At 46.0% G+C, this 21,493-nt stretch overlaps 1 protein-coding gene across 3 annotated transcripts in view; it reads right to left on the bottom strand.

Annotated features, from left to right (window-relative positions):
- Positions 1–21,493, bottom strand: part of EVC2 (EvC ciliary complex subunit 2) — a 329,045-nt gene that overhangs the window by 106,502 nt on the left and 201,050 nt on the right. For all 3 annotated transcript variants that reach the window (XM_063923401.1, XM_063923393.1, XM_063923385.1), the window contains exons 11-12: positions 20,809–21,039; positions 20,015–20,190 (exon numbers count right to left, since the gene is read on the bottom strand). In XM_063923401.1, the coding sequence (XP_063779471.1) occupies positions 20,015–20,190; positions 20,809–21,039 (407 nt within the window). The remainder of the gene's footprint in view (positions 1–20,014; positions 20,191–20,808; positions 21,040–21,493) is intronic.

Genomic DNA, 21,493 nt, shown 5'->3' on the forward strand with positions numbered 1-21,493 from the left:
TTACAGTCTCTAAAGTATTGGGCTATCGTAAAAGTTAAAGTCACTAGGGATATTGGGGGCTTGTAGCATAGTTCATCGATGGTCTGTATAAAAGAGGTTGTCAAATTCTTCTTCCAAGCGGGTGTCTTTGTACCTTGGAGGAAAACAAAGGAGAAACGGGTGAAAGAAACGGACCGTGGAATCACATTTTCATCACAACATTGTCTCTATCGTTGGGTCATAAATCAAATTAGTTGTTGTTATTACAGTGTCCTCGCTCCTCAGACTCATCACTCTGGTACTACCTTTACACTTCGTTAAAGTCCGAACGCATCTAAATATCAGTCCGACCAATATGACGACTCCCAGAATACACAAAAGAAATTTCCCTACATCCATAATAATACCTTGGGCCCATTCTCCTAAGCCCGAGAACCAATTTCGTGGGTTCAACCATGACACCCAACTGGTCAGCTCATTACCCACAGCAGCGAGTGTGAGATTGTGTTTCCTTCTAAACTCCCACTTCAATTGCAAAATGTCATCCATCTTTTGGTCTATGACCTCGGCCGGGTCCTCAGTGCTGTTTGTAATATACGTGCAGCACTTTACACCATATTGAGTCGCTAGGGTAACACAATACCCGCCTGTCACTGCTGTGAGATAATTGAGAATCATCCTATGCTGAACCAGCTCTGTTTTGTAGGCTTGTAACTCTTTCCCAGTGTACCTGAACGTGTCGTCATACATTTCGGTGATATTGTCTAACAAGTTCGCTAGCGCAGATATATATTTATAATTTATCACTCCTCTGGCGGTAGGAGTGATATCTAACGCGAGTAGGAATTGAGTCCCGGTGGATTCATGGATCAGATCAGAGGCCGAGTGCTCTGTCCTCTCTATCAGGTGCCTTTTAACGATGTGCTCGTAATGAGTGTGAGTATAAGGAGCTTGGGCACCGCGGTGAATATCTTTCATTTTGTTATGGGTTACAGTCATTACTTCAGGCAGTACTTTTCCAATGTAACACAATCCCTCTGAGTTTGGGGCAAGCCACTTATACGCCTTTCTCCCGCATATGAAATATGCATCATCGGGGAGAACATATGGGACGGAGTATGACATAACCATGTTACAAATTTTCCATGTGAAATCTCCTAACCCTAATTCTCCCATCTGTTTAGTACACGTATCTGTTTGTACGATATGTGCACAGTATCCTGGTGATACTTCTCCAACTCGCATGGTCCTACTTCCTAGAGTGTACCTATACCGGAAAAATCTTCCATGGTCGGCTATCTGGCGTATAAGTTCTGTGTCTATGGGCATTCTGTCGGCTCTGTATGAAAAGGTCATGGTTTGATTACTCCATGACACTTCCCAATTTCCCGGCTTTCGGGGATTGGAAATGTTAAAGCATACTAAAGACCTATCCACATGATATTGGTGGAGCTTCAAACTAGGAGGACTAGAGATATTAAACCTCTTGTCCACCGGCCTCCCACCGCTTAACTCAAGTACCTCTCCTACAGTTAAAGGGAATGGTACTAGTCCTGATTTGCTATGACCTTGAGGTACTTGAGAGCATACCCAACAGTCTGTCTGATTTAACACTTTACCCACTAAGGAGTGATAGTCACTCAATGGATGCCGGTCCATGTGGACATTAAAACTGGACTGACATTTCTTGATGCACCCATCCTCAACTATATTGTCACAATGCCTACAGATGCAGTTCTCTTCAGCTAACAATCCTTCACAATTCCTTCTATTGTCAATGCTACCAGATCGTTTTCTGATACTCGCCTTTACTCGGAGATTATGTTGTTCTTGGAAATTTACGCCTCCATCCTGGTCAGCAGAACCCATTCCAGATCCTTTCTCGACCTCCATGGTACTCTCACCGAAACAGACTGCTCTGGTCAACATCATGGTCAACAGGAAAATCCGGATCACAGTCTCTTGGGGCAAGTCCATCTTATAGGAGGAAAAGGAGAAAAATAAGAAGGGGGGGAGGAGAATAGGAGGGAGATGGGAACTGGAGAAAATAACAAAAAGGGAAAAAGAAATCCAGCTCGACAAACGCCTCTGGTCTTATTATTCTCAGCGCTCAGGTGTCGTCTCAATCCTCCCTGAACAGACACTCTAGTGATACAACCTCTACCGTCTGTTCTTTATCACGGGACCTCTCTGGGTCAGCAACCTTTTTACAATGAGACGAATGGACCCAAGTCTCCCTCTCGGCAACCTTCAATGCAGTTGTGCTGGTCAATAAGACTTGATATGGTCCTTCCCATCTGTCAATAAGGCAACCTGAGCGTGGAAAATTCCGTATCATTACATAATCCCCAGGTTCAATGTCATGACAATTATTGTCTGGCAAATCAGGAATCACCAACTTTAGATTATCATTCTGATTCCTCAATTGCTTACTCATCTTAACCAAGTACTTTACGGTTACTTCATTGTTACATTTCAAATCATCCTGGGGGTTAATCATAACATGGGGTTGTCGACCAAACAGAATTTCAAAAGGAGACAGATTAAGAGGGGACCTGGGAGTGGTTCTGATGCTGTATAATACGATTGGCAAAGCTTCAGGCCATAACAGTCCTGTTTCAGTCATTACCTTGCTCAATTTATTTTTAATAGTGCTGTTTACTCTTTCCACCTTCGCACTCGCCTGGGGGCGGTACGGAGTGTGCAGCTTACTATTAATTCCCATCAACTTACACATTGTTTGAAAGACTTCACCTGTAAAATGGGTACCCCTATCGCTTTCAATTATTCTAGGGATACCGTACCTACACACAAATTCCTGCGCAATTTTCTTTGCAGTAAACACAGCGGTATTTGTGGCCGCGGGAAATGCTTCAACCCAATTTGAGAACACGTCAATACAGACCAATACATACTTTAAATTTCTACAAGGTGGCAATTGTATGAAATCAATTTGTATTACCTGAAAAGGGCCATCTGTCGGAGGGATATGGGATGGCTCTGTTGGTATTGCCTTTCTGATATTCTTCCTCAAGCAGGTGAGACATGTCATCGCTCTTTTACCCGCATGGGAAGAAAATCCTGGGGCGCACCAATAAGCTCTTACCAACTTACACATTCCTTCTTTGCCTAGATGAGTCAGCCCATGTGCCGCTTCCGCTAGACTTGGAAGGTATGCTCTGGGTGCCCCTGGCTTACCCTGTCCATCTGTCCAGAGTCCTGAGGACTCCTGGCCATATCCTTTTGACCTCCAAACTGCCTTTTCCTGTGGGGAACACAAGTTTTGCATTTCACACAATTTCTGTGTGTTTACAGTATTAAATACCATCAGTTGTGTGGTGTCTGTCTGTATGGCGGTACTTGCTGCTGATTTAGCAGCTTCGTCTGCTCGGCTGTTACCAAGTGATACCGGGTCTTGGCTATATGTGTGAGCTTTACACTTGATAACAGACACTCTGTCGGGTTCCTGTATCGCTGTTAGAAGTCTTTTGATGTGGGCTGCATGCGCTACGGATGTGCCAGCTGCCGTCATGAAATTTCTGAGGCGCCATAGGGCCCCGAAATCATAGACTACTCCGAAGGCGTACCTAGAATCCGTGTAAATATTGGCTGACTTGCCCTTAGCCAATTAGCATGCTCTGGTTAGGGCAACCAGTTCAGCAACTTGTGCTGAGTGTGGTGGGCCTAGCGGTTCTGCTTCTATGGTACTTTGGTCATCTACGACTGCATATCCAGTACACAATTCTCCCGAGTCCGTCTGTCTGTGACAACTACCGTCAGTGTAGAAAGTAAAATCTACATCTTCCAGTGGGTTGTCACTGATGTCAGGCCTTGCCGTGAAATTTTGGGTCAAATATTCCATACAATCATGCGTGTCATCCCCTGTATTAAATCCTCCTTCACCATCACTCTCATCCTCCACCCTTTGTGCCTGTCCAGGCACACCTGGGAGATACGTTGCATGATTTAATGCGCTGCATCTCCTTATGGTGATGTTTACGGGGGCCATCAATGCCAATTCCCATCTTGTAAACCGCGCTGATGAGACGTGTCTGGTTTGGGTCGAATTCAGTAAGGCTGACACTGCATGTGGTGTATGAATTGTGAGGTTGTGTCCTAGCACTACATCTTCGCTTTTTGTGACTAGCAATGCTATTGCTGCAACACTTTGCAAGCATGTGGGGAGGGATCGCGCTACCATATCTAGCTGAGCGCTATAGTAGGCTACCGGCCTGCTGGCATCACCATGCTTCTGGGTTAAGACACCTGCCGCGCACCCAGCACTCTCTGTTCCGTACAGCTCAAAGGGTTTCCCATATTCTGGCATACCTAATGCTGGTGCCTGCGTTAGGCACTGTTTAAGTCTCTCAAATGCCATCTCAGATTCGTCTGTGTGCGAAATCCGATCAGGTTTGTTTGATGAGACCATCTCCTGCAAAGGTAGGGCCAGTATGGAAAAACCTGGGATCCAGTTACGGCAATACCCACACATTCCTAAAAACTTTCTAATCTGTTGCTGGGTTTGTGGCAGGGTCATGTCACGAATTGCTTGAATTCTATCAGCGGTGAGGTGTCTCAGTCCTTGTGTCAGACAGTGTCCCAAATACTTCACACGGGTCTGGCATAATTGTAACTTGTCCTTGGAAACCTTGTGTCCTGTGTCTGAAAGATGAAACAGGAGTTGTTTCATATCTCTCAGGGACGCTTCCAGTGAATCTGAACACAGCAGTAAATCATCCACATACTGTATCAATATTGATCCACTCTCTGGTTGGAAAGACTGTAAACAATCATGCAGGGTCTGTGAGAAGATACTTGGACTATCTATGAAACCTTGTGGTAAGCGAGTCCAGGTGTACTGAACTCCTCTGTATGTAAATGCGAATAAGTATTGACTGTCAGGGTGCAGAGGTACCGAGAAGAAAGCGGAGCAGAGGTCAATCACAGTGAAAAACTTGGCAGTGGGAGGGATTTGCATAAGGATAACAGCTGGATTGGCACTACAGGGAATTGACTCTCAACTATTTTGTTGATCCCCCTTAGATCCTGCACTAATCTGTAACCCCTCCCCCCACTCTTTTTAACAGGGAAGATGGGACTATTGGCAGTGCTGGACGTCCTTACCAGAATGCCCTGTTGTAGCAAGCGCTCTATTACAGGGTAAACTCCTAACTCCACCTCTGGCTTCAGAGGGTATTGTGGGATTTTTGGAGTTATCCTACCATCTTTTACTTGCACAACTACTGGGGCTACGTTTGCCATTAATCCAGTGTCTTGTCCGTCCTTGGTCCAAAGTGACTCCGGTATCTGGGAAGTCATTTCTTCTACCTTGGACGGACACCTATTTACAATAACAGAGTGTGACATTAATCTTGTTGGGGAGTCTAGCATATCCTGCGCTTCCTGAGCGTGGTTTTCGGGTATGTCCAAGAACACACCTTCAGGAGTACAGTATATGACGCATCCCATTTTGCACAGTAAATCTCTCCCTAGGAGATTAGTCGGAGCCGATGCAGCCAGCAGAAAAGAATGCTTGGGGTGCAAAGGCCCTATCGTAATCTCTGCTGGTTTGCTCAAAGGGTATTGTCGCACTACTCCTGTTACTCCCATGGCTGGAATTGTTTTACCAGTGGTTCTCATGCCCACGGTCGAATTTATCACTGACTTGGCCGCCCCCGTATCTACAAGGAAATTTAGAGATTTACCAGCTACATCAATTGTAACCTCGGGTTCACTTCCAAGGCTCGCAATTAATTTCACTGGCTGCAGATTACAGGTATGGCCCCGCCCCTATGGTGCGTGGTGACCTCCCTGCATCGCACTGGCAGCTATTACCTGTGAAGGGGGTAAATGGGAACTATCAGAGACTTGCCAGTCTCTTCTTGGGGGATACCTTCTTGTTTCCCCTGCGTGTGGCTCATAACTCCGTCTCTGCGGTCCTTGATCCCAATCTCGTATGTCATGTCGTTGTCTAGGGTTTTTATATGTATTGTGTGGGTTACTGGTGCAGTTACGTGCAAAATGACCTTCCCTGTTACAATTGTAACATTTTACCATATGCGGCTTACCACCAGGGGTCTGAGATTTAGACTGAGGCGGCCTTGTTGTAAGGGCTTGGATACTTATCGCCATCAGTTTATCACCCTGTGACTCCCTGCGTCTTGTGATGTTCCTGTCGTGCCCAACAGCAGTCTCTCTTAAGGCGGCCACCGACATACCTCTCCAGTTAGGTTGAGTGGTTTGTACCCTATTCCTTAATACCTCCTTTAAACCGTCCATCAAGACAGACACCGCTACCTCTCTATGGTGTATATTTGCCTCAATGTCCACGATCCCAGTATATTTAGCCATTTCCGCCTGTGCCCGGTGGAAATAGTCAGAGGCTGTTTCTCCTTCCGTTTGTTTGATGGAGAAAATTTTGTTCCATTTTACCACAGCTGGGAAGTATACTCCCAGCTGCAGATTGATCCTGGTTACATTATCTTGATTATACTCATCCGTAAGGGGTACCTCTTCATCTAATTTACAGTCAGCTATACATTTCACAGGGTCAATACTAGAGGGCAGGCATGCCCTCAGTAGTGTCCGCCAATCTTTGTTGTTAGGTTCCGTGGAGTTACCCAGGTCCTTAATGAACCTCTGACATGCGGCTAAATCTTTTCTGGGATCAGGAAATTCAGACAAAATTGTTCTTAATTCTGCTCGGGACCAGGGACAGTGCATTGCAATATTCCTGATGGGTGTGACCCCATTTGTGTCGGTCTTCCCATTGGGGACCGCTATCACTCTAACAGGATTAAGATTAATTACTTCACTCTGGGTTGATTCTACAGTGTGTGGTGCAACAGTTTCAGCATATTGTACAGTGCCGTACTTACCTCTAGATACAACCTCACCTGTCCCTGAACTATGGGCCTTTGATACCACTCTTACTGGTTGGGCGGTGCCCACTGAAGTATCGTTTATGGTGGCCGCTAGAGAGAGAGCTGAAATCGTAGTAGGCTCATCTTCCTGGTCGTATTCCTGGGGGAAGTTTAAAATGGGATACGACTTGCATGGGTTAGCGTTAGTATCAACATTTGCATTAACTTCCATTTTATTTTTATCACTACTACACTGGTTAAGTGCACCCTTATCGTACACCCGCATGTCATTCTCTGCAGCCACTTTTTCCCCTACTATATACGGTGGTGGTGCCGTTGCTATCAGACTCCTACCAGGATTTGAATTTGCTTTCTGAGCTAATTCCTGTTGTATTTCACTTTCCTGTTGCCATACCTGTAAACAATCATAATGTCTAATCCTCTGCTTTGCAGATTTTATTAGACCTATCCTTTTTCTTAGATTCTGCAATACCTCAGGGTTCAAACTGCCTACCCGGGGAAACTGCTCCCCATCATCCTCTGTCATTCGTTCCCATTCTTGGCAAAATACCTGTGTGTGTGATACGTATTTTTCACACATTATATACCGTGCTGACCCTTTGGGCCAACAAATACCAACGTGAACCCTTGTTGGACGTCCCTTCTTTGAACAACTGGCCCCCATCGTTTGCAGATATTGCTGTCTCAGCGAATTCTTACAAACAAACCAAGTTGCCCGCGGTAAGGCGATGGTGAAAGTTCAACTAGTGCCTTCACTCACTTTACGCCCCAATTGGCCAATACGAGTTCCAGCAATGTGCCCACCACTGGACGTACCCAATTCGCGGGATCTTTTTGTAACCTCTATTTACTGGGGCGTGTGGGAGTATGCTACCCTCCCCAGTAAGTATTGGTTGTTGGAGATTTCCTGAGTGAACAGCGAAACTCCCTTAAAATAACAAAAACCTACACAAATCACGTTAGAATGTACAAATAGCGTTTATGATCCCACAGTAAATTTTAATGGGTATCAAGGTAACAAACTAATGCACACAATTACGTGCGGTCCAGTCGCACTGCGCATAAGTAACTTAATATTTATACGCTGTATGACCAATGGAATCGGTTGTTTAGGCTGCGAAACCTTCAGCCGGAGCTCAACTTGTCTATATGGGTACTACGCAAAACCCCCCGGGCTGCGCTTAAACCTTCGCAGTCCTTTTGTCTGTGGATACTACTTGCTCCTTTTACCTTGTATAATGTTAACGCAGGCAAGCCAGTCCCACGCCACCAAGTGTCCACTCACCTGATGTGGTCTCCGACGGGATCCCGATTTCTGGGTTCACAAAATAATACCTTTATTTCCACACTCACTCCTATTCACTCATATGCACACTGATTTTTCTGTACAGAAATTCCTTTCATACAGGCAGTAGTCCAATCCCTGGGTTTTGCAATAGAAAAAGGTTCTCTTTTAACTAAGCTTTTTGGAAACTGAACAAACCTGTGCTATTATCAGGTGGCTATACTATACCGCCCCCACTAAAACAATGTTATCGTGTGATTTGAGTCTCGGTGGGCGTATCCGTACGCTCCGTTGCGTAAACACGCCACGTGCGTATGCCTTTGTGTTGCGTACGTAATCTCGCACGTTGCCCGAGACACGTATGCACAAAGTCCAGATATGCCCACAGCAACGCAACTAACACGCTTCTATAAATGTAAACGATGTTCAACTGTAATCGCTTACCGTACACCACACAGTATTTGCTATGCTGTGTGCGTGTCCTTTACAATTATTCCCTTAAAAATTATCCTTTATAATCTCAACTAAATAGCACCAGATTTCCTCAGCACGTCTCTAATAATCGATTCTAATGGCAACAAGAGAGTGAGCCGCAACACTGCAGGTGTGTGCGTGCGTGCGTGTGTGCGTACGCAAAACAGAAATAAACAGTTATAAAAGATAATAGCGCATTGTTCTTACCTTCCGGTTTCGGATTCCACCCCAGCACTCCTACAGCGTAGCGTAACAGACGCTTATCTAGTCAGCACCACTGTATCCATCACCACCAACACGGATACGAAAGGATACTGCTTTTTCGCCCTTTGCTGACAGATAAAGTCTGTGTTCACCAGTGTGGATATGTGGAGGACGGACGAGGCCCCAATTGATAAAGCTGATTATTTACCTTAGAACACAAGCTATTTACTAATATCGTGAAGCCGTAATGGCCGCTGTCCCTCGTGCACGTGCTACGCTCTTCGTACGCTATTTGCGTACAAAGACCCCGCACGTGGTACGCAAGTTACGTACACACGCTGCGCTGTGAGTACGGGATACACACAGCGAGCGTACACACAGATAATAACCTTTTAAACCTTACACAGAGTATGCTTATACTGTAATTCTTAGTGTTGAGATACTGCAATGATATAACACTGTTTAACCTTGGTCTGTAAGCTAGCTGTTTGAGCGATTGAGATGCTCAGCAACCCTTAATAACAAATGGTGAAACATACTCCTTGCTAAGGTTCCAACACCTTTACTAAACGATGTAGGTAAGTAAAAGGAAAAAGATACAGTAACAGCTTATACACTACAGGCTAACATTAATAACTAAAAGAATAACTAAACAGAAATATACACAACAGCGAACGATCGCAAACACAAATACATAGACTAAGAATGAATGACTTACATTAAACGGGTAACAAAAGTGGCCACAGAGAAACATACCATACGGGGAACACTCGCTAGCGCAACCGGATCCAGTCCTCCAATTATCAGAGATAAATGTTGATGAGAGAGAGTACTGGCCGGTCTGGGGACAGTGACCCTTATATACACAATATACAGTGCACTACAAGGGGTCCTATAATCTCATTGTTCATTGGACACAGGAATGTCTCCTCGCATCATAACAAAAGGTCATAGGTTAGTTTGAACAGGTGGGCTGTGACTATATCAAACTGCTCAGGTGGGAGGGAATCTCAGAATTCCCGCCGCATGGATAATGAACCGCAAATATAGTAAATGTCCAGAAACTACTAATAGACATAACTATACGCAGGAGCGATTAATCTTTACCTAACCAGCACCGGATTGTTTCTAATAAAATGTTCTTTAGTTAGGTACCAAACACAACTGCTCAAACCCTGTCTGACCCTTCGTACCATGCAAAGAGGAATTCCTCTGTCCAGGGACCAGTTACATTAAACAAACTTACAGTTATTATTAAGGGGAACATTACCTATAAAACATACTATTTGGTTTTATTATTTAACGATTGAGTCGCCCGCTAGACGCACACAAACTCTACCGTAAATGCACATACCATGCGCTCGAGCGCATGGCGGAGGAGGCGCCGTCACGCAACTGCGAATATGCGCACGCACGGGAGAGAATGTGTACGTGCAGCGGGCAAGCGCATGAGGTGAATATATGGCAACGTGTAGCATGATATTTTTCCGACTTTGACAACACTGTAGATCTCCTATTCCACACGCTTGTTTATGGCTATGTCTGTCACACAGGAGGGGAAGCATTTTGCAGGTCTTTAACTCTTGAGGACCCTCTTCAGACTTTTGGGGGAGATTCATCAAACATTGTAAATATGTACGGGTGGCTAAACATCCCTGGGGTGTGACAATGAAGTCCCCATCTCATCTACATATACGCATTTTAAGATCAACAAAATCATAACGAAAATGTCCAGAAAACACTGACAAAAGACAGGTAGGAACGATTTACTAGATCTTCCAATGTTTGATTTTTAATTTAACACTGCTTTTGTTCCCAAGGATTAGTTCTGTATTCAGCAGACCAAGATTAAATTGTTTATTTTCGGTTTGAGGACAAGTTAATTCCCACAGCTGTGCTTTTTGTGACAGACTGAATATAGCATTTTAAACGGTTCAGTTCCCGCAAAGTCACGTGAACTAAACAATTCCGTGGGGTGTGCATAGATAAGACAGATAATGTTCTTTATGCAGACTGTCAGGCCGAAAAATGTATGTCACCTTGCATCCAGTGAAATAAATGAGGGAGAGTTTAATGTAGCTACTGAAACTATGTCTATAAACAGAACATCATTTTTGACTGTGACAAAAGTGTAGCAAAGTCATTTTGTTTTCTTATTACAATATGCCCATACAAATAATATTCAGAAACATTGTTTTACACGTTTGAGTCACAGTATTATGACCACCAGTTAATAGCCAGATAACCGTCGTGTGCAGCACGGACAGCAGCTAGACGGGCTGAACTGTCATTTTAAACACGTCTGGTAGCCCCCAGGTTCATGTTGATGGTGAGCTGCTCCACCGTAGTGTGTCGGTCGGCCCTAACGCGCCATCGTAGTCGATGTTCACCTCTCACATCAGTGGCACGTGGTGCTACGCAGTTTCCACGTCGGTTATTCACAATAGTGCCATTTGCCCAGTCACGATACACCGTCATCACAGCAGCACGCGAACAGTTCACAAACTGCGCTTGTCACGATCCGGGTATCTGGACGCCATTACTTGCCTTTCAGATGTCTCTTGAGGCTGGCTCAGCGTTCCAGGGCCGGATTTCATCTGTGATACTGATGTCCACATTCTGCTTCCCTCTCCTGTCACCCTGAGACACTGTCACAGCGGCGCCATGTTTACTTCCTGAATGGCGTCTCCCGTCCTCCGCGGCCTCCGCCGCCGTTCCTGTGTTTCAGTATACAGGATATCAGAGTGGCGCCTCATGTCAGCCGCGGCCTCCGCTGTCGTCCACGTGGTTCTAGTGTGCAGTCATCAGTCTGGCGTCTCCTGTCTGCTGTGGCTGGCGCCGCCATTGCTGCTAAGTTTCCACATGGATTACCAAACCAACTTTCCCTCCAAGTGACTACATGGGCGCAGCCATGTTGGATTCTGTCACCTGCTCAATTTCCACCAATCCGTTGCTCCACTGAAATCTGCATAATTGCCTAGCCAATCCCTTCCTTGCTGCAGGTATAAGTATTCTGTGCCTGAGCAAGGAAGGCGTCAGTGCTTTGGTTGTCAAACCTAGTTCCAGTCTGTCTCTCTCCTGTGGTTATTTTCCAGGTTCCAGTTCCTGTCTCCAAGCTTCCACTAAAGAGACCCGCTCCAGTCTACCACCTGCGGTGCAGCCTGACTCTCCAGTCCTCTGGGACTCATCTGTTTCCAGCTACAGATTCACCTGCTTCCAGCATTTAGCTTCCAGCAGAGATCAGCTCTTCTTAAAGTGCCGGTATCATTTCTGTAGATTTCCATTTACCACCGGTACTAATATTTCACCGTTCTCAAGCTTCATTTATCATTTGTATTTCATCGCTCTCAAGCTTCATTTATTATTTGGCTGGTTCCATCCAGTATCCACTCCGTGTCTACATCTGTCTGGTTCCAACCAGTACCCACAGCAGCCACTTTATCTACAGCAGCCCAGCTTCCCATGGAACATCAGCTGGTATGATCCTGGGCTATCTCCATTACTACAGCCGGGCCTGGTAAGGACTTTCCATCTAGAGGTCAATAAGAACTGTACCCATACTACCAGAGCCCTGTGTTCATTGCCATCCAATACTACCCAGGAACTGTGTTATGTTACTGCTGATTTTACGTTTCTCTTTTATTACTGCCGTGTTGCATGGAGTTTGTCAAATAAACATCATTGACTTTTATCTTGGTTGTCGTGGTCACGCCTTCGGGCAATCTCTCTACGTGTAACTAACATGTCCAGGGGTCTGATACAACCTCCCAGGTTTCTCTACACCTCAGCCCCTACAACTGAGGCTGCCTCCCGTCAGCGCAGGCCCTCAGTTGTGACAGTAAGCACTGACCATATGAATCCAGCCGGAGAACAGGATCAAGCGGCCAGGCCGATGCAAGAACTGGCAGCCAGACTCGAACATCAGGAGGCTGCACAGGGCCACATCATCCGCTGTCTCCAGGATCTCTCTACTCGGCTGGATGGGATTCAGACAACCCTCCGTGGATCAGGCGCGTCCGGTGCGTCACCCACAGTGACTCCAGCTGTAACCCCACCCACCTTACCCATTTCTGCTCCACGTCTTCATCTTCCAACTCCAGCAAAATTTGACGGATCTCCAAGATTCTGCAGGGGATTTCTCAACCAGTGTGAGATCCATTTTGAGCTACAACCTGGCAATTTCCCCAGTGATCGTACTAAAATTGCCTACATTATTTCTCTTCTCAGTGGCTCAGCCCTTGACTGGGCATCACCGTTATGGGAGAAGTCTGATACCCTGCTGTCCTCCTATACTGATTTTGTAACAACATTCAGGCGTATCTTCGACGAACCAGGCCGGGTAACTTCAGCTTCATCTGAGATTCTCAGTTTACGCCAGGGATCGCGTACTGTAGGACAGTATCTTATACAGTTCAAGATCCTGGCATCCGAACTGGCATGGAACGATGAGGCCCTGTATGCTGCATTCTGGCATGGCTTATCAGAGCGCATCAAGGATGAGTTAGCTACCAGAGACTTGCCCTCTAAGTTAGATGAGCTAATCTCACTATGCACGAAAGTTGATCTACGGTTCAGAGAAAGAGCAACTGAGCGTGGAAGATCATCTGCTCCAAAATCTTCTGCTCCTCCTCCTCGTCAACCGTCTCCATCCAAAGATGAGCCCATGCAAATTGGTCGTTCCCGTCTATCTCCAGCTGAGCGCCGAAGACGTCTTTCTGAGTCTCTCTGTCTTTACTGTGCAGCTCCGTCTCACACCATCAATGCCTGTCCCAAACTTCAAATCCTAGCTCGACAGGGAGAGGGCCGGCTAGGAGTAATGATCTCCTCTCCATCTCCTCATGATTGTAACCTCCCAGTCTCGCTTCAAATTGCTCAACGTTACAGGAACGTCATTGCCCTCCTAGATTCTGGAGCAGCTGGGAATTTCATGACTGAAGCATATGTTAAACGGTGGTCCCTACCCACCAAGAGACTTCCCTCGTCCATTTCCTTGACTGCCGTGGATGGCAGTAAGATTTTTGACGCAGTTATTTCTCTAAGGACTCTACCAGTTCGTCTGAGAGTGGGAGTTCTTCATTCAGAATTTATTTCTTTTCTAGTGATTCCAAGAGCCACACATCCAGTGGTTTTGGGCCTTCCATGGCTCCGTCTCCACAATCCATCGATTGACTGGACGACTACGCAAATACTGGCATGGGGTCCCTCCTGTGCTGAGACATGTTTGTTTAAAGTACTTCCTGTTTGTTCTTCCTCCTCCAGGTCGTCTGATGTTCCACCTCCTCCATATCAAGACTACACGGATGTGTTCAGTAAAGCTTCCGCTGATGTCCTTCCTCCTCATAGGGAATGGGACTGTCCAATTGATCTCATCACAGGGAAGGTTCCACCTCGAGGCCGAACTTATCCATTGTCCTTACCAGAGACGCATTCCATGGAGGAGTACATCAAAGAGAATCTGGCGAAGGGTTTTATTCGACATTCCTCTTCTCCAGCTGGCGCAGGCTTCTTTTTCGTAAAGAAGAAAGACGGTGGCCTGCGGCCGTGCATCGACTACAGAGGTTTGAATGACATTACCATCAAAAACCGATATCCTTTACCCCTGATTACAGAGCTCTTCGATAGAGTTAGCGGAGCAACCATCTTTACAAAGTTGGATTTGAGGGGTGCCTACAATCTCATCCGGATCCGTGAGGGTGACGAGTGGAAGACCGCCTTTAACACCCGTGATGGACATTATGAGTACATCGTCATGCCCTTCGGATTGAGCAACGCTCCAGCTGTCTTCCAGCATTTCGTGAATGAGATCTTCAGAGACATCTTATACCGCCATGTCGTGGCTTATCTAGATGATATCCTTATCTTTGCCAATAATCTAGAGGAACATCGTTTCTGGGTAAAGGAGGTTCTGTCCCGTCTCCGTGTCAATCATCTCTATTGCAAATTAGAGAAATGTGTCTTTGAAGTCAAATCCATTCCGTTTCTAGGTTACATTGTGTCCGGTTCCGGACTAGAGATGGATCCTGAGAAACTACAAGCAATCCAGAATTGGCCGATACCCTTAACCCTCAAAGGGGTCCAGAGGTTCTTAGGGTTCGCCAATTACTACAGAAAGTTTATACGAGACTTTTCCACCATTGTGGCGCCTATCACTGCGATGACTGAGAAGGGTGCTAACCCGTCCAAGTGGTCTGAAGAAGCTACGCAAGCTTTTCATCTATTAAAACAACGGTTCATCTCTGCACCAGTTCTGAAACAGCCCGACATCGACTCTCCTTTCATCTTAGAGGTGGATGCCTCCTCCGTTGGAGTAGGAGCGGTGTTATCCCAGAGGGCTAAAGATGGCAATCTACATCCTTGCAGTTTCTTCTCCCGGAAGTTCTCCCCAGCTGAGCGCAACTATGCCATTGGCGACCAGGAGTTGCTAGCCATCAAGCTCGCTCTAGAGGAGTGGAGATATCTGTTGGAGGGAGCTTCTCATTCAATCACTATACTTACCGACCACAAGAATCTTTTATATCTGAAAAGCGCACAATGTCTTAACCCTCGTCAGGCTAGATGGGCACTTTTCTTTTCCAGGTTTGATTTTAAACTCCAGTTCTGTCCGGGCTCTCAGAATCGCAAGGCCGATGCCCTTTCCCGCTCATGGGAGCAAGAAAATGAGTCAGAGTCTTCAGACAAGCATCCTATTATTAATCCATTGGCATTCTCCACGGTAGGGATGGACTCTACGCCCCCACCAGGGAAAAGTTTTGTGAAGCCGGTGTTAAGGAAGAAGCTCATGCATTGGGCTCATGTTTCCCGTTTTGCCGGACATACAGGCATTCAAAAGACTCTTGAGTTTATCTCTAGGTCCTATTGGTGGCCAACTCTGAAGAAGGACGTCATGGAGTTTATTGCATCTTGCCCAAAGTGTGCCCAACACAAAGTATCCCGCCAGTCTCCTGCGGGGCAACTGGTTCCATTATCTGTTCCCCGTCGACCGTGGACCCATTTGTCGATGGACTTTGTTACAGACCTGCCTATGTGCAACAAGTTCAATACCATCTGGGTGGTAGTTGACCGGTTCACCAAGATGGCACATTTCATTCCTCTCACCGGTCTTCCGTCAGCTTCCAAGTTGGCTCAAGTGTTCATACAAGAGATCTTCCGACTCCACGGTCTTCCTGAAGAGATCATCTCAGATCGAGGAGTACAATTCGTAGCCAAATTCTGGCGAAGTTTGTGTCAAGTTCTCCAAGTCAAACTAAAGTTTTCCACAGCTTACCATCCTCAGACCAATGGTCAAACTGAGAGGGTGAATCAGGACTTGGAGGCCTTCCTCCGCATCTATGTGTCTTCCTCTCAAGATTATTGGGTTCAACTACTTCCCTGGGCCGAGTTCTGTCATAACAACCAATATCATTCCTCATCTTCTTCAACACCATTCTTCACTAACTATGGATTCCACCCTAAAGTTCCAGAATTTCAACCGCTTCCAGCAACTTCTGTTCCAGCAGTGGATATCACCTTGCGACAGTTTGCAAACAACTGGAAGAATGTACGAGCGGCTCTGCTCAAAGCATCGTTCAGGTACAAGAAGTTTGCTGATAAGAAGCGTAGAGCAGTTCCTGCTCTCAAGGTGGGTGTTCGTGTGTGGTTGTCCACGAAGAATTTGAGGTTAAGAGTTCCCAGCATGAAGTTTGCACCTCGTTACATCGGTCCTTTCAAAATTGAACAAGTCATCAATCCTGTTGCTTACAGACTCCAGTTACCTCCCTCCTGTTGAAACCGCTGATCCTGAATCGGTTTCATTCTACACTTCCTCCGGCTCCGAAAGTCCAAACTCAACGGGGAGTTGAGTATGAAGTTGCCAAGATTCTGGACTCACGTCACCGTTACGGTCAATTACAGTATCTTATTGACTGGAAGGGCTATGGTCCTGAGGAACGCTCTTGGACCAATACTTCAGATGTCCATGCTCCTGCCTTGGTCCGGAATTTCCACTCCAAGTTTCCTCAGAAGCCGAAGAAGTGTCCTGGGGCCACTCCTAAAGGGGGGGGGTGCTGTCACGATCCGGGTATCTGGACGCCATTACTTGCCTTTCAGATGTCTCTTGAGGCTGGCTCAGCGTTCCAGGGCCGGATTTAATCTGTGATACTGATGTCCACATTCTGCTTCCCTCTCCTGTCACCCTGAGACGCTGTCACAGCGGCGCCATGTTTACTTCCTGAATGGCGTCTCCCGTCCTCCACCGCCGTTCCTGTGTTTCAGTATACAGGATATCAGAGTGGTGCCTCATGTCAGCAGCGTCTTCCGCTGTCGTCTATGTGGTTCTAGTGTGCAGTCATCAGTCTGGCGTCTCCTGTCTGCTGTGGCCGGCGCCGCCATTGCTGCTAAGTTTCCACATGGATTACCAAACCAACTTTCCCTCCAAGTGACTACATGGGCGCAGCCATGTTGGATTCTGTCACCTGCTCAATTTCCACCAATCCGTTGCTCCACTGAAATCTGCATAATTGCCTAGCCAATCCCTTCCTTGCTGCAGGTATAAGTATTCTGTGCCTGAGCAAAGAAGGCGTCAGCGCTTTGGTTGTCAAACCTAGTTCCAGTCTGTCTCTCTCCTGTGGTTGTTTTCCAGGTTCCAGTTCCTGTCTCCAAGCTTCCACTAAAGAGACCCGCTCCAGTCTACCACCTGCGGTGCAGCCTGACTCTCCAGTCCTCTGGGACTCATCTGTTTCCAGCTACAGATTCACCTGCTTCCAGCATTTAGCTTCCAGCAGAGATCAGCTCTTCTTAAAGTGCCGGTACCATTTCTGCAGATTTCCATTTACCACCGGTACTAATATTTCACCGTTCTCAAGCTTCATTTATCATTTGTATTTCATCGCTCTCAAGCTTCATTTATTATTTGGCTGGTTCCATCCAGTATCCACTCCGTGTCTACATCTGTCTGGTTCCAACCAGTACCCACAGCAGCCACTTTATCTACAGCAGCCCAGCTTCCCATGGAACATCAGCTGGTATGATCCTGGGCTATCTCCATTACTACAGTCGGGCCTGGTAATGACTTTCCATCTAGAGGTCAATAAGAACTGTACCCATACTACCAGAGCCCTGTGGCCATTGCCATCCTGTAGTACCCAGGAACTGTGTTATATTACTGCTGATTTTACGTTTCTCTTTTATTACTGCTGTGTTGCATGGAGTTTGTCAAATAAACATCATTGACTTTTATCTTGGTTGTCGTGGTCACGCCTTCGGGCAATCTCTCTACGTGTAACTTACATGTCCAGGGGTCTGATACAACCTCCCAGGTTTCACTACACCTCAGCCCCTACAACTGAGGCTGCCTCCCGTCAGCTCAGGCCCTCAGTTGTGACAGCGCTGTTTCAATAATACTGCCACCCTTGGCCCGAAAGCCGATAATCATCCCTTTTTGCAACCCGGATAAATTACCCCTTTTACCCATAACAGCAATGAGTGATATGTGTGCAGATGGCATATTGCACACCATATATACCTACCAAGCCAGCGCACGACACGTGACGTACTTCATAGGCTACAGGCTGCCGATGTAGGAGGTGGTCATAATAAAGTGATCGACAGTGTACATGTCAGTTATTACTAGATACTGATATTTTTTAAAGGTAAAGTGGTGCCATTACAAATGTGTCCACATACACTTCGGCTCAAATTAGGGTTATTTGGAGTGCAATGGACTTTGCGATGAAGTCACAAGCGTTACGCCAGACTCTTTTTCAGAAAATATGCATCTTGTTGGGTGATTTAGAACTGATTGCTGCTGTGCGTTTTCACACAGGGGGCGATCAGGTAGTAACTGTGCATGCGTATGCACCGCAATGCGCACGCGCATCGTACAACAACAAAGGGCATCGCCGCTCAGCGACGGGATGGTGCAAAAAATCCGTTCGCACGGGCGTTCGCAAGGTGATTGACAGGAAGAAGCCGTTTGTGAGTGGTAACTGACTGTTTATTGGGAGTGTCCGGAAAAATGCAGGCGTATCCAAGCGTTTTCAGGGAGGGTGTCTGACGTCAGCTCCAGCCCTGATCAGCCTGATCTCATCGCACTGTAGGAGTAAGTCATGGGCTGCATAGAGACTGCACACAGTGGATTTTAGCAGCTCGGCGTACACATAGGATCGCACACTTGCATGGCGAATTTACACTTCCCTGGAGGCGGCGACTGTCTGAACGCAGGACAGCAAAGTTTGCAGCCCAGTGATCAGGTCTGAATGACCCCCTTAGTCTCATTGCTAATGGGACTAAATTGCAATGCAAGAGTACAGCGACTACCAGTGCCGGCATTTTAAGTACTTATATGTGCGGCAAAGTCACTAATCTGGGTACAAAAGGGAAAAGACAGAGGAGGAGATTCATGAAAGTTTGGAAAGAGATAAAGAGGAGAGAGATCAAGTACAAACCAATCAGCTCCTGTCAGTTTACAGGCTGTGTTTGAAAAATGACAATGAAGAAGCTGATTGGTTGGTACATAAGGGACCTCTCATTTTGTCACAACTTTGTCTCCAGATACAGGGGAGAAAGAAGTCAGAGCTGGTAAGATAGATGGGGAGCGGTGGACAGGGAAAGGAGGGTGTGGGTCTGGTGGGATGTGATGTCCTAACATATGGAGTCAATTCTGGATGTGAAGTAGATGGCAAAGTCATGGGCAGAGAACAAATATAGAACGCTTCACGAATGTGCGAGTCATTCTTGGTTGTGGCCATGCTAAAAATTCATTCATAATGAATGTTGGCCAAGCGGCTGGGCCCCATAACACAAATACTAGAATAGAGGCAATGTGAGGACGACAGCAGTGAGCATGTCTACAGGTTTATCCTTGTGGCACTGGCACACTCCCTGCTACATGGTGAGACATAGAACTGTGCTTGCTTGCTGGCCTCTGAACTGATATAGATATTAATGAGATTGGTAATACCCTGGCATGTTATTTTATGTATTGCATTGTGCAGTGCTTAAAGAGATTACTGTACTGCACTTGTTGCTTTTTGTGCAATAAAATTTCTGCTGTACATTTCTCTACTCCTTACTCGTGTGATCGCTGAACCTAGGATCCAGGCCCAGGTAGCGAACTACTGTTCTAACACAGATCATACTGGGTGCCCTCCCCTTGACTAGTGATTTACACTGTGATATATGCTTCTTGCTACTTTGAATACAGTGATGTTACCTTTCTGTCCTGTTAATAAGATTCGCTATTTGTGTTGCTGCAGAATTCAAAAGACATCTAGCTCGACTGTCACCTAGTTGGATGTTGTATAACAAGTTCTTCTGAGCTGCAAGTCTTTTATTCATGTGATATTTTTTTGTAGCTTGCAAAAAATCCAGAAGGTCTTCTGCCTCCACCTGTAACAACACACAGGAATGGAGTAATTAGAAAGAGAGGACGCGTGCTTCATCTTCAGCATACAGCCCTCTTATGTAAGTCTGCATAACCCTTTCTATTGTTTCTTCACCATTGCCACTCAGTATACTGTAGAACATTTGTTCATTAAATAAAAACAAAAAAAAATAATTACAGCACTGAACGAACTGTAAAAAATGGTCAATTAAAATCAATGTATCTGTATCAAATTATAAAGCCGAGATAGAATACATTCATTTTCTGTGTGCAGTCTATGATTTGACTGAGGACGATAGTAAGGAGTCTTCAAATTAGCAGAGAGATTTTAAAACCAATGTAAAGAGGGGTTACTTTAGCCATTAATAGCTTTCAAGTGATCCGGTCACCAAATTCAACATTTGATATATATTTTCCTACATGCATTACGTCATAACCAGTGACGGCTCCAGAGGTGGGGATGCAGCGCAGTCGAAATTTCAAATAGGGGAGCCACACCAACTGCCACCGTCATTCCAAACTGACTCACTGGCAGTTGGTGTAACTCCCCTATTTGAAATTTGGACTGCGCTGCAAACCCCACCTCTGGAACTGCCACAGGGACTCATAACCATTCCTCTTACCTGGACTTTCAAATAGTCTTCAATTACATCCTTTTGCACTTCTGGTTTATTTTTCACTGAATGGGTCACTTGGTCAAAGAAGATCTTATGAAGTTCAGTTCTGTGAGTGATAGTCAGCTCTCTGTAGCCCCTGGCAAACTGCTCCTCTTGTTTATACAAAAGTATTCTCTTCATCTCAGTTTGTTCGAGGCCATGGAACTTGTCAAGGAGAGATCTGTATTCTGTGAAAGACTAAGAGAGATGAGACATGAGGAGAAGTTCCTTGCACCATTGATTCCTCCGCACGTTGTCCATTCCCACAACACTTGTACCAAAAAGGGACTTGGCTGCATGACATGGACTCACACTGGCCGCAGCATTCAAGCATAATATTTGACGGCAGATAAGAACCATATGGCCCATCCAGTCTGCCCTTTAGGGTTAGTTTAGTGGATGGATTAGGTTATTTGGGATACAGACACAGCCTTGGTTTATTGGGTTTTGTTTACGGTATTAGGGTTAGTTTAGGGGATTTGGTTAGGGTATTAGGCATAGGATTTTAGGGTTGGTTTAACGGTTTGGGTTAAGATATTCGGTATAAGGGTTATGGCTAGGGAGAGGTTTGGGGTTAGGGTTAGGGGAGGTAGAGTTGTTAGAGTATTAGGGATAGGGTATTAGGATTAAGGTTTAGGTCAGGGGGTAAGGA

Source organism: Pseudophryne corroboree, chromosome 1 (assembly GCF_028390025.1).
Source record: "Pseudophryne corroboree isolate aPseCor3 chromosome 1, aPseCor3.hap2, whole genome shotgun sequence".
NCBI lineage: Eukaryota > Metazoa > Chordata > Amphibia > Anura > Myobatrachidae > Pseudophryne > Pseudophryne corroboree.